Source organism: Palaemon carinicauda, chromosome 28, assembly GCF_036898095.1.
Source record: "Palaemon carinicauda isolate YSFRI2023 chromosome 28, ASM3689809v2, whole genome shotgun sequence".
NCBI lineage: Eukaryota > Metazoa > Arthropoda > Malacostraca > Decapoda > Palaemonidae > Palaemon > Palaemon carinicauda.
The window spans coordinates 9336417-9362601 of NC_090752.1; the positions used below are offsets into that span (position 1 = coordinate 9336417).

The 26185-nt window shown below is 38.4% G+C and overlaps 1 protein-coding gene across 6 annotated transcripts in view; it reads right to left on the reverse strand.

Moving 5' to 3' along the window:
• ATP8A (ATPase phospholipid transporting 8A1) overlaps window positions 1-26185 on the reverse strand; it is a 355359-nt gene that overhangs the window by 19652 nt on the left and 309522 nt on the right. For 4 of the 6 annotated variants that reach the window (XM_068351771.1, XM_068351773.1, XM_068351772.1 and 1 more), the window contains one exon: window positions 384-517. The exons of the other annotated variants lie outside the window; for them this stretch is intronic. In XM_068351771.1, coding sequence (XP_068207872.1) covers window positions 399-517 — 119 coding nt within the window. In that variant the 3' untranslated portion in view covers window positions 384-398. Of the gene's footprint in view, window positions 1-383; window positions 518-26185 lie in introns of those variants that run through there. 6 annotated transcript variants of the gene reach the window in all.

Sequence of the window (26185 nt, forward strand, 5' to 3'; positions counted from 1 at the left end):
CTGTCCACTCCTTTCTTCCCTTATGGAACCTTAATTATTTTAGTGCCTAATAAGCTATTTTCACATATTTCATGGTACTGTAATAGAATTATAACAATATACATTATATTGCAACTACTCCCTTAACTACACTTCAAATACAGCTCTCCCCTATTAAAACATCAAAATAAACATCCATTGAAATATGGGAAATAGCTCATTAGAATTGAATGTAGAAGTGTTAACAACTGATCATCACTCAACTATTACTATGATTAGCTGTACTGAAATAAAAAAATAAAGAATGCAGAATCTAGAAAAAAAAAATTATGCTATCATAAGACGACACGACAGCACCATCTATGTAACAAATCAATGACGGACTGTGAATGGTGCAACAAGAATACTAAAGTATGTTGTTAAAGAGGAGTCCAATAAGCAAGATAATCATATATCTTACACCTGAGTGCTGAGTGCACTTCGACTGGGTTCAAGCGAGGCTTCCAAGAAGATGGTTGTACTTGTGGTATAGTATGTGCTGTTGGACACAAAAATAAACTATACATTTATATATACAGTGGATGCAATGCAACATATATACAGTATATATATATATATATATATATATATATATATATATATATATATATATATATATATATATATACACACATATACACATACCTGTATATACAATATGATATTTTAAATATAAAATAAATTTTTGAATATACTTACCCGGTGAATATATAATAGCTGCAACTCTGCGGCTCGACAGACAACATACTAAAAAAACTCGCGAGCGATCGCTATGCAGGTTGCGGGTGTGCCCACCAGCGCCAACTGTCGGCCAGATACCACTCTCGGATGTAAACAAAACCTTCAATTCTTCTCGTCCCGCTGCGTCTCTATTGGGAAGGAAGGGAGGGTCATTTAATTTATATATTCACCGGGTAAGTATATTCAAAAATTTATTTTATAATTAAAATATCATTTTTAAATATTAAACTTAGCCGGTGAATATATAATAGCTGATTCACACCCAAGGAGGTGGGTAGAGACCAGAGTTAATATGTTTACAGCGTATAAGCTAAGAGTTTTTTCATTTTGACAGTTATCAATATAACAAAACCAAAATAAATAGGTACCTGGTAAGGAAGTCGACTTAGACGATTACTCTGCCTTTTAAGTCTGTCTTCCTCACGGAGCCCATCGATCCTCTTAGGATGCTGACAGACTCCCAGGAGCTGAAGTATCAAGGGCTGCAACCCATACAACAGGACCTCATCAAACCCCTAATCTGGGCGCTCTCAAGAAATGACTTTGACCACCCGCCAAATCAACCAGGATGCGAAAGGCTTCTTAGCCTTCCGTACAACCCAAAAAACAATATTAAAAACATTTCAAGAGACAGATTAAAAGGATATGGAATTAGGGAAGTGTAGTGGTTGAGCCCTCACCCACTACTGCACTCGCTGCTACGAATGGACCCAGTGTGTAGCAGTCCTCGTAAAGAGTCTGGACATCTTTCAAGTAAAATGACGCGAACACTGACTTGCTTCTCCAAAAGGTCGCGTCCATGATACTTTGCAGAGATCTATTTTGCTTAAAGGCCACGGAAGTTGCTATAGCTCTAATCTCGTGCGTCTTAACCTTAAGCAAAGATCGGTCTTCCTCACTCAAGTGTGAATGAGCTTCTCGTATTAACAATCTGATAAAATATGACAAAGCATTCTTTGACATAGGTAAGGATGGTTTCTTAACCGAACACCATAACGCTTCAGATTTACCTCTTAAAGGCTTAGTACGAGCTAAATAGAACTTAAGAGCTCTAACGGGGCATAATGCTCTCTCTAGCTCGTTGCCCACGATCTTTGATAAGCTAGGAATATCAAAAGATTTAGGCCAAGGACGAGAAGGCAGTTCATTCTTGGCTAGGAAACCAAGTTGAAGAGAACAAGAGGCTTTTTCTGTCGAAAAACCGATGTTCTTGCTGAAGGCATGAATCTCACTGACTCTTTTAGCTGAGGCCAAGCACACCAGGAAAAGAGTCTTAAGAGTGAGATCCTTCAGGGAGGCTGAATGTAAAGGCTCGAACCTGTCTGACATGAGGAATCTTAGGACCACGTCTAAATTCCATCCAGGTGTAGCCAAACGACGTTCCTTAGAGGTCTCAAAAGATTTAAGGAGATCTTGTAGATCTTTATTGTTGGAAAGATCTAAGCCTCTATGCCGGAAGACCGAAGCCAACATGCTCCTGTAGCCCTTGATCGTGGGAGCTGAAAGGGAGCGAACTCTTCTCAGGTATAAGAGAAAGTCCGCGATTTGGGCTACAGAGGTACTGGATGAGGATACAGATACTGACTTGCACCAGTCTCGGAAGATTTCCCACTTCGATTGGTAAACTAATGGTAGAAGCTCTCCTCGCTCTTGCAATCGCACTGGCTGCCTCCTTCGAAAAGCCTCTAGCTCTCGAGAGTCTTTCGATAGTCTGAAGGCAGTCAGACGAAGAGCGTGGAGGCTTTGGTGTACCTTCTTTACGTGTGGCTGACGTAACAGGTCTACTCTTAGAGGAAGACTTCTTGGGAAGTCTACCAGCCATCGAAGTACCTCGGTGAACCATTCTCTCGCGGGCCAGAGGGGAGCAACTAACGTCAACCTTGTCCCTTCGTGAGAGGCGAACTTCTGCAGTACCTTGTTGACAATCTTGAATGGTGGGAATGCGTAAAGGTCTAGGTGAGACCAGTCTAGGAGAAAGGCATCTATATGTATTGCTGCTGGGTCTGGGACTGGAGAGCAATAGATTGGAAGCCTCTTGGTCATCGAGGTTGCAAATAGGTCTATGGTGGGTTGACCCCAAGTCGCCCAAAGCCTCTTGCACACATCCTTGTGGAGGGTCCATTCGGTTGGAATTACCTGACCTTTCCGACTGAGACAGTCTGCTAGAACGTTCAAGTCGCCCTGGATAAACCTCGTCACTAGGGATATGCCTCGATCTCTTGACCAGATGAGCAGGTCCCTTGCGATCTCGTACAGTGTCAGAGAGTGGGTACCTCCTTGTTTGGAAATGTACGCCAAGGCTGTGGTGTTGTCCGAGTTGACCTCCACCACCTTGTCTAGAAGGAGACTTTCGAAGCTTATCAAGGCCAGGTGAACTGCCAAAAGCTCCTTGCCGTTGATATGCATGCTCCTCTGACTTGAGGTCCACAGACCTGAGCATTCCCGACCGTCCAGTGTCGCACCCCAACCCAAATCCGATGCGTCTGAGAAGAGGACGTGGTTTGGTTTCTGAACTGCTAGGGGAAGTCCCTCTCGTAGACTGATATTGTCTTTCCACCAATTCAGGCAAGTCTTTACTTTTTCGGAAATCGGGATCGAGACCGCCTCTAGCGTCTTGTCCTTTTTCCAGTGAAAAGCTAGATGGGATTGTAGAGGTCGGAGGTGTAGCCTTCCTAGCGAGACAAACTGCTCCAGGGATGATAGAGTTCCTATCAGACTCATCCAATTCCTGACTGAGCAACGTTCTCTCTTCAACATCTTTTGGATAACGAGCAGGGCTTGATCTATTCTGGGGGCCGACGGAAAAGCCCGAAAAACTGGACTGCGAATCTCCATCCCTAAATACAGAATAGTTTGGGATGGGATCAGCTGGGACTTTTCCAAGTTGACCAGAAGTCCCAATTCCTTGGTCAGATCTAAAGTCCAATTGAGATCCTTCAGACAGCGATGACTGGACGAGGCTCTGAGAAGCCAATCGTCCAAATAAAGGGAGGCTCGGATACCCGATAAATGAAGGAATTTTGCCACATTCCTCATAAGCCTCGTAAACACGAGAGGAGCAGGACTTAGGCCAAAGCACAAGGCCCGAAACTGGTACACCACATTGTCGAACACAAATCTCAGAAAAGGTTGGGAATCTGAGTGAATAGGGATGTGGAAGTAAGCGTCTCTTAGGTCTAGAGAGACCATTCAGTCTCCCTTTCTGACCGCTGCTAAAACTGACTTCGTGGTCTCCATGGTGAATTTTGTCTTTGTGACAAAGACATTCAGAGCACTGACGTCTAGCACCGGTCTCCAACCTCCAGTCTTCTTTGGCACTAGGAAGAGACGGTTGTAAAACCCCGGTGATTGAAGGTCCGAGACTTTGACCACCGCTCCCTTCTCTAGCAAAAGAGACACTTCTAGTTTCAGGGCTTGTCTCTTTGCTTCCTCTCGGTACCTGGGAGAGAGATCGATGGGGGACGTCGCTAGAGGAGGTTTGCGTACAAATGGGATTTTGTACCCCTCTCTGAGCAACCTCACAGACTGTTGATCTGCGCCTCTCTTCTCCCAGGCTTGCCAGAAGTTCTTGAGTCTGGCACCTACTGCTGTCTGAAGCTGCGGGCAGTCAGACTCTGCCTCGCGAGGACTTGGTTCCTTTCCTCTTTCCTCTCTTTCCTTCGGCACGAGTACTTCCCCTGCTGGGGGCTCTGCCACGAAAGGGCGGAATAAACCTGGACGCTGGCGTGTCTATCCTCGGTCTAGCAGACAAGGCAGACGAAGGGGTCCCTTTGCGAGCCGAGGACGCAACCAAGTCATGGGTGTCCTTCTGCACAAGGGACAACGAAATTTCTTTAACCAAAAGTTCAGGAAACAAGAACTTAGATAAAGGGGCAAAGAGTAGCTCAGATCGCTGACAGGGCGTCACTCCTGCTGACAGAAAAGAGCACAGAGACTCTCGTTTCTTTAGGACTCCTGACGTAAACGAGGCGGAGAGCTCGTTAGATCCATCGCGGATGGCCTTGTCCATGCAGGACATGATGAGTAAGGAAACATCTCTATCGGCTGATGAGATTTTCCTACTCAGGGCTCCCAAACACCAGTCAAGGAAGTTAAAAACTTCAAAAGCCCTAAAGATGCCCTTAAGTAGATGGTCCAGGTCTGAGGATGACCAACTAATCTTCGAGCGTCTCATGGCTAGGCGGTGGGGAGAGTCTACAAGACTTGAGAAGTCGCCTTGGGCAGAGGCAGGAACTCCCAAGCCGAGAACTTCTCCCGTGGCATACCAGACGCTCGATCTAGACGAGAGTTTAGTTGGTGGAAGGGCAAAGGAAGTCTTCCCTAAACTCTTCTTGGTTTCTAACCAATCGCCTAACAGCCGTAAAGCTCTCTTGGATGAGCGAGAGAGAACGAGTTTTGTAAAGGCTGGCATGGCAGCAGGAACGCCTAAAACAAACTCAGACGGCGGCGAACGAGGAGCCACAGAGACAAAGTGTTCAGGGAACAACTCTTTAAAGATGAGCATGACTTTCTTAAAGTCCATAGATGGCGGAACTGCTCTAAGCTCATCAATATCTGAAGGATGATCCTCAGGCTGAGGGTCAGCAACGTCCTCATCCGAAAGTTCCTCATCTGATAACTGATGAGAAACAAGCACAGGGGTAGGCAATGCTTGACACGCAGCGTCCGCCCGCACTGGTGCATACGTGACGGAGCAGGACGCAGCGTCCTGAAACTGCTGAACAGTCTGGGAACTGTCAACAACAACAACAGGTGCGTAAGGACGCACAGCGTCCACCTGAGACTGCTTAGACCGTCTGGGTTGTGCAGTCAAAACAACTCTAGGTTGCGGAGGTTGACGCACCGCGTCAAAACAAGTCAACTCTGATGGTTGGCGAACGTCCTGAACGTCACCAGCCGCATCAGTGAGTTGCTTAACGTCCACATTAGGTTGAAAGTCCACACGAGACCGCATTGGGTGTGGTACAACCCCAACTGGTTGACGTGAACTGGCAACACCAACGTCAACAGGACGCACAACAGAACGCTTGGGTGGCTGAAGGCCAGGATCTCCATGAGATAAACGGCTAGGTTCAACGGAAACCTTCTCTGCGTTGTAATCTGCCATAAGGGACGCAAGCTTAGACTGCATGTCCTGCAGTATAACCCATTTAGGGTCTACGGTAACGGGTGCGGTAACAGCCGGGGTTAGCGTCTGAGACGGCACAACTTTGCCTTGCTTAGGCGGCGAGCAGTCATCCGATGACAGCAACGGGTCCGAACTGTCCCAATGACTACATCCGGGACGTTGGACCTGTCCTGAAGGGACCGACTTGCGTTTCAAAGGCCTAGAAACCTTGCTCCATGGTTTCTTGCGTGAAACGCCTTCGGACGACGAGGTAAAAATGGGCTCTCTCGTCGGATGGTAGGGGCGATCTTGACGAGATACGCCTGATACCATAGAGGGAACGTCTGTTCGCTGATCAAGGCTTCTCGAACCCATAAGTCGTACGACATTGCTTCTCCCCTGGGCTTGGGAGCTTGCAAGAGGTCCCGGACTAGGTGAACGACAGGCACGAACAGACGAACCCTCGGTCGCAACACTGTTCACAACACTTTGCGCACTAATCACTTTCCCACTTTCCGCTGTGGCACTTAAGTTCCTTCACGTCAGCCATGAGTTGATTACGGTCACTTGCTAACGCTTCAACCCTCTCCCCCAAGGCATGGATAGCACGTAACATGTCTTGCATCGACGGTTCCTGAGTGCTAGAAGGGGGGTTAGGAACAACCACTACAGGGGAAGGATTAGGTTCAGGGGTATGTGGAGAGGAAAAATCTACGGACCTAGAAGAACTTCTCCTTACCCTATCTCTCTCTAGTCTGCGTGTGTACTTATCATATTCGATAAAATCGAATTCCGAAAGGCCTACGCATTCCTCACACCGATCTCCCAATTGACAGGTTTTACCCAGACAATTGGAACAAACAGTATGAGGGTCGAGAGAAGCCTTTGGAAGACGCCTATTACAGTCCCTAGCATTACACTTTCGAAACCTAGGTACTTGAGAAGGGTCAGCCATTTTGAATTAGTCAAAGAAAATTCCAAAAACAATCCAAGTCATCAACAAATAATCCGATTCAATAAAGAGTTCAAGAGTTTATGTTGAGGAAAAACACCTGTACTGCGAAAGCTCAAACCAAAATAAAGTACTTCACCAAAGATGATGGGAAAACTCCAGGTTCTACAGCGAGTATAAGTACGTCTTGTCGTCAACGTCGACAGAGAAGAATTGAAGGTTTTGTTTACATCCGAGAGTGGTATCTGGCCGACAGTTGGCGCTGGTGGGCACACCCGCAACCTGCATAGCGATCGCTCGCGAGTTTTTTGAGTATGTTGTCTGTCGAGCCGCAGAGTTGCAGCTATTATATATTCACCGGCTAAGTTTAATATTTAAAAATATAATATATATACAGTACATACATGGTACATATACATTATTTACATTGAACTTTTGTAACATAATTACAAAATGTAGTCTTGCTTTTTTAATAGTTGTACATGTCCTGTGCTGAGAAATAAATAACAGTATCATACATTAACGGAACAAAATGTAATACATTAGACAACTACAAATAAGATTTTCTTGTGCCCAAAGAAACCAATGGCGATAAGAGTTGGTTGATATTTTTTTCTGAAAATCAGCTGAAAAGATAACCTTTGCTCAATTATAAATCAAAATTTCAAGTTTTGAGAACGATGATTTACAACATATGACACTCATTTAGTTCTTGTCAATTCTGCAAACAGCACATATACAGAGTCAACCTCATCACTTGCACCTGCATTTCAGTAAATACTGGTTATGTTCATCTCTATGATATTATGCTGAAAATATAAAAGAGGCTTTGCAAAGAGACACAGATGACCTTAAACAACTATTCTACACAAAAATTTGAGGTCTTGGAAATAAAAATAAAATAGAAAATAATGTAAATGAGCATAAGAATACCTAAAAGTCTGATGCCTGCTAAATAATAAAAGTAACCTACCTATTTTGAAATAAAATAAATTTCTTGCCATAATTTGTTCAAACCTTCTAATACCCCAGATATACTGCAGTAACACTGTGAACATCTACTTAACACTAAGAACTCTCAATTTGCTCATGTGAAAAAGTTTTTACCTCTTGAATATCTTAAAATACTTCATGTATGAAAAATCATGGCTATCTCTTAAGAATATGATATCCATTTCATGGTCATAAAAAATGGAGTTTTAATGATAAACACACCTCTTGCTCATATTGTTGTTCCTTAAAAGCTTGGTTTTATCTAAATTAACATGTACATAAAACTAAAATATTTCCACTTTTCTTTCTTTCAATAAACTTATGCATCAAGTAATGGGATAATCTTGCGCATATGGCAACCAACGACCGATGACTTGTTCAAGCCAAGTTCTTTAGTCTTTCGGTCTCCTAAAAGTCAAAACTATTTCCTATCCTCTTGACAGCACAAGTCAGTGGGGAGGAAGGTGGCCATGTATATGCACATCAAGAGTGTACAGAAAAAAAAATATCATCAAAATCCCATTTATGTCTATGAACCTCCCCTACACTCTGATGAAAGTGGGTCGTAAGTGAAGGAAAGAGATACCATAGGTAATTTATGGTTTTAAAATAATAAAAGTAATAAACATTCTAGACCCATACATAGTCTAGCTTATTGGTGACAAACCATTTCAAAATACTTATTGAAATACAGGACTCCAGATTGTTTTTAAATACCTATTTATATAACCCTAAAAATGTAACTACAAATACAATTTTTAAATTAAAAAAAAATTAACTAAATCTATCAATAATATTAGACCACATGGACAACAGCCCTAATTAGACCTTATGACCAACAATCTTGATAAAAAAACTGGATTCTTTAAGATAAGGTTTAGCAAAATTTATTTGGAATGGCAATGAACTGCTCCCAAAAAAAACTCTTTCTAAAGATTTCAACAAAAATTAAGGTAAGTAGCTGCACTAATAATATCATGAACCCTAACTTTCAAGGCTTTTTATTAATTTCTATTGATCCTCTATGAGCTTCCATGATCAAACTTTAATCAAAGCACTGCCTTTTTGGACAGAGGCTTTACGGGCTGCCTAAGGCATGAGCCCGTGTCTTACACAATGGTAAGGCAATCTGACAGACAGGACAGAGGACAATTTGGAATTCTAATTCTCCAAAATAAATTTAGAGCATTACCTATAATGTTAGTAGTTTTGTCCAAATAATGCAGAACAACTCTTACAGACAAAGAAATATATTTTCTGATGTAATGTTCTCATCCTTTTCCAAAAAGGAGATTTGAAAGAATTGAGGCAAACTTAGTCATTTTTAGCTCTGTAAGTAGGCAAAACAGATAATAATAATCTTATGATCCCCAAACCCTACTTAAGAAGTTAGTGCTTGTAGTTCACTTATGCACTTAGCTGAAGCCAATGTCAACAGGAAAAGTGTTCTAGCTGCGAGATCTTTGACTGAAAAATTTTTTTTTAAGTAAAAAACAATATTCAAAGGACCCCATAGGAAAAGACAGACTACTGGAGGTCTTTCAAAACTAAAAGCCCTGAAATGGACAGATCTAATCCCAGATACTGTACTTGGGTACAGAATTAAGCATGCATCTATAACACGTTAGGGTTGAGACGGAGTTTATCTTTATAAAAAAGTTAAAGTAAATATTTCACATTATCATCAAAATCAGTTTTAGTCACTGATACATTTCTAGCTTTGCATCAATTAAACATTCTATTGTCCTAGATACAGATTATAGGTAGAATGTCTTTCGAACATATAGATAATCTAGAGAGCCTCAGAAACCTTATTTTTAAGAATAAAGTGGAAAGACGCTATGTGGTTCGATGTAGAAGAGATGGATTTTGATGAATAACATCCAAAACTAATTGTCTGAGAAGATGGGTTTGTACGGCAACAGAGGACCAGGTATGTAAAAAATATCAATTTTCAGCCAAAACAGGGTTATCAGCATCATCCTCAAGTTGTAGAAATTCTGAACTTGTTTATCACCTATCATATCATCATCACAACTATAATCAACTATCATATTCTTCTTTAGATGTCCCCCTGAACTAAAAGCATGTTCCCTTATGCACTTTGAATTTGGTTGGTAACCATAGACAACACCTGTCCTTATGAGGAATTGCAAGGTCTTCACACTCCTAACAACAGTTATTAAATCATAACACTGTCCCCGACACAAGACATTAAGAGAATGCGGATCATGATTCCCCATAAATAATTCCCTTTAAGCATCTTCACAATAGTTACTAACAAATTCAGAAAAATACTGTACATCTTTAAACACACAAAATATCCTAAATTTTGAAGAATCTGGAACCAGGGGCTGTCAACAACATGAAGTTGACACAGAGACTGAAAGTCAAAGGATCTTTGGCTTGAACAAGCCATGGGTGATTGCCATTAGTTGATAGATTGTCTCATTAATCTATTAGAGGCCTGGGTCTATTGAAAGGAAAGAAAAAGAGAAATTCTTTACTGTTCGAGTAAGTATCAATAAAACCAAGATTCCAGAGATACAATATGAACAGCAGGGGAGGTTCATAGAAACAATTAAATTTACACTTAATATTTACCTGTATGTACTGCACTCTTATGTGAAAATCTCATAAGATCTACTTGCACCTTATCTATCCAATAATAAATAACTAATATAAACATACTGTAACTCCCACCTGATGTGTTATACAAAATAAAAAACTAACAATACAGTGACAGAATTTTTTTTCGTTGAGAGTTTGAACAACCTATATATATTTCCAATAAATGGTAGAATCAGTTGTGACAATATGTCTCTGCAATATATCTGAGTGTCCTGCGCACAATATGACTATAGCATAAATCCTGTCAAGTTTGAATTTCACAAAACATGATGCAGAGATGGGATGCAAAATTCATTATAAATCCCATGCACAAACATAAACACTATTGCTTATCAATACATTATATTAGGGTAGGTTTTGTGTGAACTTAAATGTACAAACCCAAATTTAAATTAATTTAATTTCTAATCCTTTTGACAAACAGCAGAATACCGTATTTCTTTGTAATGCAGTTTTAGTGTTATGCTCAAGTCTGAAAGCATATAGGGCATGAAGTTCTTGGTCCCTCTCTTTGGTAACTTGGTGGTGGGCATTAAGCATATTACCTTTGTGTACATAAATTCTATGCAAACTAATCCCAATTTGTTAGTGATATTAGTCTGCCTATCTACATACAAACAAGCATAGTTCTGTATTCTATGCAAAATTAATTTAGCATAGGAATAATAAAAAAAGAAAGATTAATTATAAACTGGAGTGTAATATAAAAATAAAAAGGAAAATATCTGGAAATAGGAAATCCAAAATTGATCAAAATTCAGTTTCATTACAAAAATAATTTTTAAAGCCTTTCGTTTGCAGAAAGGACGGAATAATACAAATACGTAATAATGATTTCCCACAATAAAATCAAAGTCAAAATGATAAAGTTAAAGACAACAATGAAATATCTTATAGTTACACAATACAAGAACTTATTATTTCATGACTGTCATCACTGCATACAGTATGCTCATAGATTATATTAGTGGAGAAAATAGAAAAACAAAGGGGAAGAGAAATTCTTAAGAAACATTTTCTAGTTTTCTGGTCGCAAGTCTTAGTACTATTCATAGTTGCTATTATGGTAAATTTAATTACTGTGCTGTACTAGTTATAGTACTGCAATATTGATTCTAGTTTTTAAGTTTTAAAGACTTCCGCCATCATTATATCTTCAGTACAGTATAATTATTACAAGCGGAAATTATCTTTATTAAGGGAATTTCAAATAGTGAGTACATTACTGTATATCGAAAGTGTATCTACAAGAAGAAATGGCGGAAAATACAACTAAAACTTTTTTACACTGTAATTATAAAATAAAGTAGTGTTTCTCCCATATTTAAGGTGATGTCTGACTCTTAATTATACACTGGCTTACTAATCCTACTGCGGCATAAACCTCTCTCAAGTGTCCTAGTTAACTTGTCCTCTAGTGATATGAACCTAAAAGGAGGAGGGGCAATATTCATGTCATTGAATCCTGAATTGAACGCAAAGCACTTGCCAATATTTATTTAAAATCCAATTGATGAGTATAAATGAAACTTAAATGTTCAAAGGTGGATAAAGTCTTGAAAAACTATAACAAAAATACTGTAAACAAAACAGGCATAACTGATATTAAGATGACAACCTTGGAAATTTTCAAGGAAAGCTGGACATTGTATCATCACATCTTTACTAATGCTCTGAGATTTTGAGTTTTCCCTTTATTAGGCCGGTGTGCAATGAATTCTCTCCCTTATCCCATGTCCTGAGCACTGTCTATCTGGGCTTCCCTCAGACCTTTATCTCCTTCATGCACCAACTTCTTCAGTTTCCTTGTGCCTTCTCACAGGTCTTTGTTTTTTTACTTCCAATTCTAATGCATTTCTGATCAAATATTCTTCATCTCTTCACATCATTTATCCAAATCATCTACATGTATTTATTTTAAATCCTATTCCATTTTAAAGCCAGAAAACACATCTCTCCATGACAACCTCAATTGAAATGTGATGTCATTGCACTTTGGCTATAAATCTTTAATATTCTAGTTACATATTTCTAAAATCCTCTTCACTCATTTTGTTTTTTCCCTGCATTTATGTTCCTTAGAGTAGTGCAGGATTACATAGCCATAATAAGACTTTACTCACTCTATACTCAGAATACTACAGCATCTTTCTGCTTACCAGACGTCCATCTATCCCTTTCCCTTTCATCCTGGCTGTAGCTACTCTTTATAGTCTAGCATGTCCCTAAGGCAACACAAATGTATTCCCTCTTCTAAAACTTGACTGGATATTGTGGTTTAAAGGTTTAAAGACTATTCATTACTGCAAAATGTTCTAGAGACTGGACATATACACATATGATCATTCTCCAAACAAGAAGCAGGTAATGATGTGTGATAACTCAGCTGGTGGACCTAGTAGGAACCCCTAAGTGCTTGATCCCTAGCTGTGAGTGAGGCTCAAACTTAAATTTTAAAAAAAAATTTTTTGCTCGAATTTCGGCTGAAATTTTCGAAAAAATTTTCGGCCCGAAAATTGGCCAAAATTTTAGAAAAAAATTTCGGCCCGAAAATCGGCCGAAATTTTTGAAAAAATTTTTGGCCCGAAAATCGGCCGAAATTTTCGAAAAAATTTTCGGATCCACGGGTTATGGATTGGATGAAATTTATCTATTTAAGCCAGATGGTCTAACAGTAGAGCATGAGAGGCCATTCAACGTCCACAGTAAGAGTATGAAGGAAAGATTGAAGGTTGGAAAGCAAGATCAAATAAAAGAAGTTTTAACGGAGCTATAGTAGATGGCTGAAAAGTGAGTGCAGCTAAGGGCCAAAAGTACAGTATGCTGCAAAGATCTAAAGTAATTCCTAAAGGGTGCACAGATGGCACTTTATCCCATTGGAGGTAGAGGTTGTGAGTCTCCTATGTTTACCAAATGCTCTACCTCTGCTGACCTGCCGGAAGTCTGATTGTAAATATTACTGTGAAACTTTTTAACATTTTGCAACACAGCAAGTCATGAGTTTTAAGCTGTTTGAGTACTGTAAAAGGTAAAGACATATGAAATAAAACAACTTTTGCCTTCAACTCTCTCTGCATCTGCTCACTGGGAGAGGATAAATATGCATACAAGATAGTAATAGAAAAAAAAATCTCTATTTTCTTTACACTATTAATGTCAATAATAATATCAATATACGTTTTCCTATCTAAAACTTCAAATCAACATTAAATAAGGAACTTTTCAGATTTCTTTTTGAAGGTTTTCTAAGGATATTTTAACTTTCACCCTTGTCACACATATACAGGTACTTCATTTTCATAACTTAATTTTTCAAAAATTTTATCCACCTTTGAACCTCAGATTTTAACTTAATATCTTCAATTTATTCTAATTATAAATTAATTCTTAATTTTTCTTGAATAACTTTTCGGTAAAAATAAAAAATCTTTCTTATAGTTGACAAACAACTATCAAACATATTTCTGTAACATACATATTCTTTTCCATGTGATTCAGGTAATTTAATGCACAGTAGCTTATCCGAAAACTCTAAAAAAGGAAGAAAATTTATGTCTGTGCACTCATAAAAGTTGCGTTTTCAACCCCAGTGTTATTCCTATGAAGAAAAAATAAAGTATACGTTAATCTATCATTATCCTATTATTGCTTTAAAAAAAAATAACATCAATTCATGCAAAGCATCATCGTCATCTTAATGATGATATAATGATTGAAATATGTACAGACAGGGAACAGCACCATGCAATTTTAAAACAGATTTTATACTGCAATAGGCTGAACCCTTATCATATCATGTACGGGCTAAATTGTCACAATCGCAGCTACTGTTCACAGCCTACAGATTGTATTTTACAAGATGAAGTACTGAGGGCATTAATATTCGACAAGTATCCTGAGAAGCAACTAAAATCATTGATATACTGATCTTGGCACAAAATGCTGTTGAGTGATCAGCTAAGCTAAAAAATAGATGATTTCATTTCACCATATGGAATTCTCAATACTGTATGCCAATTGTAGAGCAATAGTCGAGGGCCGTGGAGTTTTGTTATTGTAGCATGTACAATTGTGTACTGGAAAAATAACGCCTTATGGCTGGAGAAGTTTCAGTTTTAGATTCTACATGATAGAATGCTGTATGATAATTTTTCATGCATAATCTATCATTATAATTGCCTAATACATATAGTACCAAATATTTATACAAATGTATGAAGCAGTAATGCTATTTGGTACAGTTCTGATAAAATACAAGCAATAAATTGTTCTTTCTTTCTTTTTATTGGAGTGCACAGTAATACCCTGTGATACAATGAAACAAAATTTGTGATCTGAAGTGAGACACATTAGGTGCGAGTGGTTTAAGATGCGAGTACAGTATGTGATATTATGAAGAAAAGTTACACATCTACCAATACATTCAGGAATTTAGGCCCAGGCAGAATATGGGACGGAACCCTTCTCAAACTTCTTTTCGATGGGGATCTTTTCTGCAGCACCTAGTGTGATAAATTAACATTGACAATAAAATTCTTTGAGAGTTTTAGCATTTGTGTAATGCTTCAGGTATCTTACCTTCACTGCATCATGCATTAAATAGCACACGATTTCCTGAAAGATTTCACTATATCTTTCATTATAGGAATATCATAAGATCTTCAGGGCTGCAGAGATGATACTCTTAACAGCAATTTCATGTAATTACATTCATATAATACAGATATTACATTTCATTTCAAGGTTCTAAAATTCTACCATGAATGATTTATGCATGCAAAGCCAGACTTTTGAGATAAGATTTTAGTTAAAGAATAACTAGTCAACTGAAAGCTTAATTGCCCTAAGTGAAAACAAGAAACACCCAATAAAATCAGTGTTCAAGGGAACATGAATTAGGCACCCTCAGTACAAATATCGAAGGATTCCCTCTACATGCTACAACACTTAATTGTTTTGCTATGGTTACTGTCATCAAAATGTGACTACAGGACATCGAGAAATTGTGTAGTAATTCTCTAGTAATCAGACTTTCTTGGCACCTTTCCACAACAAGTAAAAGTTGTACAGTGTTTAGGTAATGGGAAATGTAAGCCATTTCAACAACTACAATGCAAAAGTCACTTGTGACAAGCTTTGTCCAATACCAATTTTAGAATATAATTACTGTGATGCTTTCAGTGACTTACCACTGAGTAAAAAGAAAGTAATGCACAAAGGCCCATTCAACTGTTAAGTGAACCAATCTTTTCCGATACTTGTGGTGTACTATTACCAAATACTGAAATCTGCTTTTATTCATTAAAACAATCACCAATTAAGTGCATTAACATAAAAAGTAACTTTATCTAAACACTTTTTTTTCTGTTACTGTATACTATAAAGACATCTATAATTGGTATATTTAATGTATGGAGCCTTGAAACTGGCTACTTTGTGGTACAACCTATTCCATCAGTTGAGGGAAGGCAACATCCATTTGGGTATCATGGTAAAAGACAATCACAAAAAATCTAATCTTTGAAATAGCTTTTGTTCCTGTTCTATGAGAGATATTCATATTCAATTATAAATAACCAAAAGAAAGGGCACTAAACATAGAAAGGACCATGTTAACTTTTGAGTAATGGGTAATAGACATTAATAGACTGAACTTGATCAGGTAACTACAATTTTATACCCCTTGAATAGCCCCTTACAAAGCTGAGAAACACTTTGAATTAGACCGACCTAAGAGCTCATGATGCCAAGGATTCCAACATGATTTGTATTACTTGGGGGACCTATGACTACTGTACTATAGTCCTAGTGATAAAAATTAAATGTCATTAAAAAAAAATACTGTAATAAGTAACCAACAATATACACAACTGTAAAACATATGCTAGTTGTGCAATATTGAAAAATAAGAAAAAGTCTTACTCCTTGTATACTGTATTGTATTCTGTAATCTAAAGCACCTCATGACACAATCAGTTACCTAAGGTAGACTGTACAGAGTTCATTTACCAAACCTTACCCACAACAACCATTTGGTCACTTTATTACAATTATTTCTTTTAATTTCTTTTCAGTAACAAACAGTTTGATTTTCCTTTTGTTGTTTTTCAGTCTTCTCTTATCTATTTCACTCACCATTTTCTACACTACTTTGTACCTTCCTCCATTACTGTACTACAATGAACAGCAAATGACTTAGCTCTGACCTTTGATGATCACCCACATTTATCTAAAGATATATTGATATATCTGGCCCTTGTCTTCAGTCTTGATACAGTGATATGATGAGTAACATCATTAGCCATCTTTTCTTATTACAGTGCATTCTTCCTCTGTAATGTCTATCTTTTAATTCGGCTTGGTAAATTGTCAAATGCCTTTTTAAGATTCACAAATATGAGGTTTAATCTCTTCCTCTTTGTCTGGTCTGGAACTTTTCCTGTGGTTATCTCATCATATCAATACATTTAAAACAGTAACTTGTTCAAGGAGAATTGAGATCTATGTCGAAGGTGTAATATAATAAAAATCTACCACTAATACATTACATTCAGCTCCAAAGGGTTGTTATCTGATCTAAAGTTATCTGAATATGCAATGGTGTTTTTAATGAATACTGGTTAAGTAATTATATAAACAAACATACTTTTCAAAATAAAACTCTCTCTTTAGTGTCAAATGTTTTATACAGATCAGAATTTTTTCTTTCAAGTTATTTTGATATTACCTAGATAAGATAAGGAATCTAATAAGACTGACTACAGATACACTGGAATGTAAATTAGGCTAGAGTCCAGGAATAGTTGTCCAAATACGTTTACACTGAGAAATTGTGCAAAAGAAAATGAGAGCTTAAGAATTAAATACTCACCTGATGTTCCTAATGCTTTTCTCTTGAAGCTGGTTAAATGCTGAAATCAACACTAAAACTAAAAACTTTCCTGTTTTCTTTCCTAATAATTTGCCTACTCATCTAGTGAATTACTGAGTTAATCTGGTAGTTAATGACAATTATCTGGGTATGTGCAATTATTGGTTCCTTTGTCTGCTTAATTAGTATAGACTCCCTCACTCTGATAGGGGTTGATGAGTGAAGGGAAGAGATACGAAACATAACGTCTTGTATTAATAAACTTCATCTATAACCCGAGACTCACTTTTCATCTAGTTCAAGGGCACCAATAGTAAACTAAAATCTGTTAACACTTGTGCTTTCAGATTGGATTCCAAACACATACCTACAATTAAAATGTTAAAACTATACAATTATCATATCCAATACCATGAACTTTCTCATCAAATAAAAAAAAATACTATTAACTTGAAACAAAATCAAATTAATTAACAGTAAATTTCTGTTTACATTACATCCCCCACACCAATCACATCACCCACTACCCTGTAATTTTTTACAGAAAACCAGGTTTATTTTAGATATTATTTTGTGAAACTGACTTGGTACGACACTGAGCTGCTACTAAATCTCTTTCCAATTCCTACAGAAACTAAGAGAGGTAGATGCACTTCTAATAACATGAACCCAAATCATCAAGTCCATTACCTGACTCTAATCTAATTCTCTGTGTGCTTCTTTTGAAGAAAAAGAAAAAAAAAATCCCAAAATCCAAATCCTACAAAACAAATTAGGAACCATTCCCTTAATGTTTCAAGTCTTGTCTAAGCAAAATCTAACACCTCTTAAAGGGCAAAGAAATCTGTTTACTGTTGTATCACCAACTTTCTTTTCTGAAGAATTAATGTGAAAAAAATGGAGGCAGACGTTTCATCTTACAATCATTTTTAGTTTAGAAGGTAGGTTAAAGAGCTGAAATTATCTTCTCAACTCCAAAACCTACATTAGGTATGAGGAGTTCATTAATGTATTGAGCTGATGCTAAAATCAAAAGGAAAATAGTATTAACTGTGAGATCTTTAAAAGAACGACATTCCAAGATTCAAAATAAGAACTTTTTAAAGATGTAAAGCTACATCTAGAGTCCAACAAATGTTTCTAACAACTATAAGTTTCTCAATACAGTTGAGCCTTGCAATAACTGACTAATGGGGGGGGGGGTCCTATCTGTTATCGTTGAGTTCATTGTATTGAAAATATGTTTCCTAAAGCTTAAAATCAAGCAAAATCATACCTACAGTAGTTGTAGGGGCATCAGCCCTACTCTATATCCCCAACATCAAAATGAGCAGCTGAGATTAACAAGCTTTCATTTTTCACTCTTGGGTGACAGAATTAAGGAATGTACATCAAATAGAACTCATGAAAACAAAGATCAATTCAAGCATGGGTCGAACCAAAACAAACTGAATACAATGTCGGAAAACACTAGCAAGTAATTTGGGTACAACTACTACTAATTTCCCTACCATTAAAATCAAACAAAATTGTTAGAACTTACTTCAAAGGCCTAACAACACGACAAGGTTTCTTCCTCAGTCTCACTTCACATTGAAATAATTCATCATGTCTAATTCTTTTTAATTATTTTTGGTCATAATCTCCTGAGGCAGCACCAACATGAAATTACTCATCCTTTTGAATGTATAATTTTTTAAAAAATTATTTGTATTTTCCCTAACTATACTGACCTAAGTCCTTTAATAACAGTATGATTTCAGCTTACAATAGCTGGAATTTGCCTCTTAAAAGTTTATAACGAGGGGTCGGTAGTTACTGGCAGGGGGAAGTCCCCACTCCCCCATAGCAGACTGAGTAGCCACTTTGGCACTCATCTAGGACCTGATGGGTGGATGAGAAGGGAAGTAAAAATTAAAAGACTCAGGTCTGCATATTCAGGAAAAACACAATTTACTTTAAAAATTTGTGATTTCTTCCTACAAGTATAAAAACCCTTGTCTTTTAATAGGAGACTTATACAAAGAAGTGAGGAAGTCATAAACAAGCTGGCTTTTTAAAATCCAGGGAAGTCTAACCACTTTGACCTACTAGAAAGGTGCAAAAGTGTTGGCTCCTATCCAATTCCCAGCAACTGGAAATAAATTCAGGGTATGGGCTAGGTTACATTATGACAATAGACAACCAGTGAAGAGCCTTGACATAAAAGATTTGCTTAAAAGTGTTGTCAATATAAAGTAATAGGTTCATCCACCTTGATTCCAACCATTATCTTGTAAGGAGGATGGGAAAGGTACTATACTTCTTTATGTCCTCATTCAAAAAAATGCTTGGTATGGTAGCTTATCTGTATCAACGTCCAATCAAGCAAATGTAATGATACAACCGCTACATCCCAAGGGAAGGCAAAGAAAAAAGAAAGTGCCAGATATGCTTACCTCTCAACTAGATTTATGTCACAACTGCTATCTTAGATGATATGTTTCTGGTCCCCTGAAAGAAGTATGTTTGCTACACAACCTGCTAAGAAGTTAACACTTCCCAGTGAAAATGTATCCAAAACCTTATGGGTATACTCCCGCAGATAGTGGGTGGTGAAGGTTGTCAGTCGGTTCCAGACTTCGCCCTTCAATGCTTGACTCATTGAAAGGTTCTTCTTAGCAGCTAGCATAGAACCAATCCCTCTGACTTCGTAAGCATGAGGTCGGATGGGCTTATCTAGATTTCCAACTGAAGAAAGATAAGCTCTACTGATGGTTTCCCAAAGCCAATAGGAAATGGTACTTTTAGGGATCTTCTTTTTCAGTCTACCTGTGCTGGCAAAAAGGTTTTGTAGCTGTGGTCTGACTGGCTCTGTCGGCTTAAAGAACTGACATAGCGCCCACAGAGGACAAAAAAGCAACTCATCTGGATTATTTGTTGCCTTTTCAAGGGAAATGGAAAAAGATCTAAATCTGGGGTCCTGAATGGCAGGGTTCTGCATCTTTGCCATGAACTCGGGAACAAAGGAAAAAGAAACCTTATTTAGTACTTAAATATGACTTGTGGCTTGCGAGATGCTGTGGAGCTCTCCTAAACATTTTGCTGAAGCTACAACCATGAGGAAACTGGTCTTGAGATTAAATCCCTATGTGAAGCACATCTTAATGGCTCATAGGTTTGTTTCTCTGAGAGACTGAGGAACCAGAGTAACATCCCATGATGGCAGATTAAGCTCCTTGAGAGGACATGACTCTTTAAAGATTCTCATCAGCATTGAAAAATCCCATAAAGAGGAAAGATCCAAGCCTTCAGCTGGAAGGCCTGGCTCAAGGACGATAGTCTTTCACCACTGAGAGAGGAACTTTTCACGGTGGAGGTGAACAAGAAAACATGCTATTGGCTCCAGAGCTCCTAAGAGCAGAGAAAACCTCCTACGACACCAAATGCAGAAGACTGTCCACTTTGCTTGGTAAATACCAGCAGAGGTCTTACAGAAATATCCAGATATCTCTAGGGGAGTGCCTCGCAAAAAACGTTCCCCTCAGAGAAGATGCTAGATCGTTTCCACCCATGAAAAGACAAGGAGGTAAATGGACTGTGGTAACTCTGAATGTACAGTTAACAAAGAAGGTTGGGTCATAGAGGCAGTTTTCTTGAAACCTCTACTAGGACCATAATTATGTTTGGGTATCATTCGGCAGTCACCAGGGTAGTCTACACACTATTTATTAGCCTTAGAATCAGGCAGAAGGGCAGAAAAGCACAAGTGTCTCTGTTGTCCTATGGATGTTGGAGCAACTCTTCTAGACATGCTCTCAGGTCTGGAACTGGTGAGCAGAACTCCAGGAGTTTCTTGCTGAGGAGAGTACCAAATAGGTCAATTGGTAGGGAATGCCACAAAGTCAAAAGGCTCTTTACCACTTGAGGATGAAGGAACCACTCTGCACCCACAACTTGTCTCTGGTGACAAAGTTTACAAGCTTCCATGTTCTTTCTGCCTGGAATGGATCGTGCCAATAGGTCCACTGCCCAAGAGGGTCCCTACTTTGCCATCTTGCAGAAGTGCTGTGACACAGTACCTTCTTGCCTGTTGATGTCTTCCGCTACAGTAGTCCTGGTGCTTATCACTCTACTGAATGGCCTAACAAATACTGTTGGAATGACTGCAAAACCAACAGTACTGGCTTCATTTCCAACAGATTGATGTTTAATCATTTCTCCTTGTTGAATCAATACCCCCAAAGTAGTTTTATTCTTGAAGTGTGCAACACATCCTCCTTTTGATGCATCTAAAAAGAGAAGCATTTCAGGAGGAGGAAACTCCATGGAAATGCCTTAGAAGAGGTTCTTATCCAGCCATCAGGCTATGTCGTTCTGAATGCCTTACTTCACCAGAAGAGGATGGTGAGAAGGACTGGCACTGGCTGACCAGTGTCTTTTCAGAGACCAATGGAGGGATTTCTGATGAAGTCTCCTGAACAGTATCAGTTTCTCCACCAACATGAGATGACCAAGCAGATGTTGCCACTGTGAAAGAAAAGGCTGCGCTAGTTTTCTGAGTTTGCTGATTCTATCGGCTAATGGAAAAAACCTTCACTGACGTTGTATTGATCAGCATACCTGGATAGTCCCTCTTCTACTGCTCTGTGAGAAGTGGCTTCTCTCGATTCATGGCAATCCCAGATCATGGCAAAAAGCTAGAGGCAAGTCTTAGTGTAGGAGTGGTTGCTCGCAGGAAGAACACAGGATCAGCTCATCATCTAGATACCAAGTTAGACATATATCATTGGTAACAGACAAGACTACCAGATTGAACTCATGAGTGAACAATTGCAAGGTAGTGGCCAGTCATAAGTAAAGGACTTTGAAATGAAACACCTCCCCTTCCCGGATGAAGCGGAGATAATTCCTGTGGGCCAATGGATTGGAATCTGGAACTAAGCATCACTCAGGTCAACCACCTGCATGAAGTTGTTCATCCTTATTGCAGCCCGCACAGTGTTCAGTGTCTCCATCTTGAATGGTCTGCAAGAGAAACCTCTTCAAGGGGGAGAGGTCAATAATCAGTCTCTAGCTCCTTGTCAATTTCTCCACAGTTAAGATTTAAAGTGTGAATTTCTAACACATGAAGATCTGGTGCATGAGGACACACTGTGCGATTTACTAGAATCCTCAGCTGAATTCTTCTGATGTAGCAATTATGTGCCCATGGGTGATCATGTACACATGGGAGCTAATATGTGCATAGCCAATCGTGTGTGCGTAGACCTAACTTATATGAGGTGGGTGAAGAGAACTTTGCTTGTGACAAAGTCTAAAATGGAGATCGTACATATAAGGACGATCATACGCATGAAGAGATAAATGGCGAAGTGCGAGTGCATGGAGAATTTTGTGAGTGAGTAGTGCATGTTTAGACGATCGTGCACCTGAGGAAGACTTCGGTGATGAAGGTCTCACATGACGATCCTCTCTGGGGGATGAATCTTTACACCCACTATGAGGGTCGTTGTCCGAAGAAGAGAGTCTCTTCTTAGTGCCTTCTGTAGGAGAGATAATGTTATCATTAGGAGGTTCCTCAACTCTTTAATGCTTATTAGAAGGGGGACTAAAGGAAGTCTAAAAAGACTTAGGGTAATTGCTCTCCTTCAACTTTGGCAGGCGTGACACAGTCGAAGGCTCAGCAGCAAAGGATGAAGACAATGGCACAGAATTGGGAGGAGAAAGAGGGCAAAGTCTCTACCTTTTCTTATCAGTATTCAAAGTCGGTCTCTTCCTTCTCCTATTAAAGTTAGTGCAATTACCACTGGCGTAGGCAAATCTGCGGAAAACAAAGATAAAATATGAATACGGACTTCCTTGAGCTGCGAAGGGGGAGATGGCCTTGATATCTGTAGGAGGGTGTCAGTAGCAGGCTTGGGCACTCAGGAAGAAGCTAAGGTATGAAGAAGCTTCTCCACTGAAGGAACACCTTCAATACCCAATGAAAGCTGTAAGGTGCACAAGGCTAGGACTTGGAGGCATTGTCGTCAGTGTCAGCGATGCCAGGATTAATGCAAGAGGAAGAGTAGGGCCCTTCACCTCTGATGGAGTAACGTGGAAAATCTGGGTCTCCCGAAGCTTGCCCCGAGGGAAGGGAGGAGTCACCTTCCTTCTTCTGGTTTTCCCACACAGGAATCAAAATGTGGTGGTAAAGTCTGAGCACTGTAGGGCAAAAAAAGAGAGCCCAAGGACCTTTTCAGTTTAGGGGAAGACCCTGAAGCTAAAGAATCCTACTGGTCGTCTTCTCCCTCTTCCTGCTGTACAGCAATCCAAACATTGCAAAGATAGCCAGGTCCTGCACTCTTTACAGAGGGATGAGTGTGAACAGTCATGCCCCTGCAAAAAGAGCATACATAATAGTGTCCATAAACCTGCCACAATTATGGCCAGGTTTACCAAGCAGGACCACATGCTTACATGAGGTATCTCCATAACACTCACACAGATTCACTTTGTTAAAGGTAAAGAATATGTGTATACTTCTCTGTGGCTGAAATCTAAGTGTTTACTCAAGTTTGCTGGGGTGAGGGGCTTCCCTGCTGCCCACCATCGTTCGTTTGTAATGCCCACCAGTAACTACCAACACCTCTATTATAAACACTTAACAGCTGCATTCCAGCTATAATGAAATCATACTTCTATTAAAGGACGAGGATCTGTATACATGTAGGAACATATAAACTAACTAAAATTCAAATATTGTAATAAGTGTAGAAAGAAATTTATCTAACCAAATGCAGATTTTAGTAGCATCTTTTTCTTTGTACAAGTTCAGTGTGAGTAGTCTGCATGGCTTGGAATACCTGAGCATAACTGCCAGAGGAGAGTATTTCATTACATGAATTCCAGTGTAAACTTTCGTCATCTAGCTTCAATGCATAAGTATTGACATGAAATTCAAATGAAGCAGCCACACAAGATTAGGCCACAATTGAAGTTTTATTGTAAGAATGGCCAGGAGATTTAGGACTCTATGTACTAATCTTATTTGTCCATGATGGCAAAACTAGAAGAGACATCATCTCCAAGAATTGGCTAGCTCCTGTCATGATATTCTCTCTTCCCTTTTCAGTGTCATGAGACGAAACTGTAGTGACAAAGAATTGGACCACAATTCGTGGGTGTTGGCTTAAGCCTCTCATTGTAAGACTAGCCACTTCATGTTCCTCAATAACCTAAGCCTGAGCTATGTGAAAATTAGCATGTTTTTAAAGTACCTCAGGAGACAAAGAACCTAAATAAGTGATTTGTGAGGAGTGGTGGAAACACTCATGCAGCACAAAGTTATATACAAAGTTTTATTATATTACCAAATAATTTGACCAGTCCAACCAGCAAAAATAACTGTCATATATGCAAGTCAGTGATACTTATAATCTTATTTCTGTATGGACTGATAGCTGGCTGGAAATAAAGCAAACTGTCTCTGGACTGGCCTTGTAAATGGCTTCTTCACTGTTTCCATATCTGATTGACTCTAAATTAAGTAACAACAGGATATACTGCACACACAAATGGACAAAAAGTATGAAAACAAAACAACAATTTACCACAACAATAAGAAATTAACATATACTCTTCATTCATGCTGAGGTTAACTCACAAAACAGCCAACACTTAACACAAAATAAATAGTATAAATTTCTGAATATGTATAATCCAACATAAAAAATGTACACACACATTTAAAGTGCAACTGTAGGCCAATCAGAAGGATACTTTTGTGTCATTTTTCCAGATCTGATTATTAATACCAGTTAAATCAATAGGATCATACTTCTAAAACCTAAGACCTCTATCACCAGATTTTGATATCACTGATGAGAGACAATAAAAAACAACCTAATCATAATGAAGATCACAAAGGATAAACTAATAAAGAAAAGACTTTGTCGTCATAAGAAACACGACCTCTACAGTTATTTACTGTACAATACACATTAACTGTTTAACTAGGGCACCGAGTCAATTCTTAACTCTAGGAGTAACTATGCTTATCAGAAAAGAGACCAATTGACAAGTGAGACAAGGAACTCCTTCTGGTAAAGAAAAGTCTCTATTGTTAACCAATACTGTGACTACTTGAGTTTTTATTTTTAAGTTTTTATATGAAAGATTTATGTTAGTGTTGTTACCGTTCTTAAAATATTTAATTTTAATTGTTCATTACTTCCCCTGTTGTTTATTTAAGTCCTTATTTTCTTTTCTCACTGGGCTATGTTTCCCTGTTGAAGTCCTTGGGCTTATAGCATTATGCTTTTCCAACTAGGGTTGTAGCTTAGCTAGTGATACTAATAATCATAATAATAATAATAATAATAATAATAATAATAATAATAATGATAATAATAATAATAACAAAAATAATAATATACTCTGTAGCCAATCTATCTACTCTGAACCATCGATTAAAATATGATAAAAATCAAAGATGTTAAAAATTTTATTTAACACCAAGAGCTGAAAGACATTTTTCTTCTATACGATCTTTTCCTTACAAAATGCAGGAAAACACAGGAGGGCTTTCAATTACTTAAAAATAATCACTGTTTTCCAATACAAATGATATGATGGTACACGGAAGCAAATTACATCCAATGATCGTACTGAATCTTTTAATTTTGTTCAGAGGTCAAGGACCTTAGAGGTTATTATATCTGATAATAGCAACTACAAAAAGACCACCAATGGGGTATGTTGAGTATGTTTTGAGGACTAAAGTTCATTTTTATGTTTTATGACAATTGCAGCTAACAATACTTGAAAAGACCTGATAATTTGAAGAACCCTCCAAAAATATTATGAATAAGTTCACGTAGTGTCGGAATTATTATTGCAAGGGATCCTG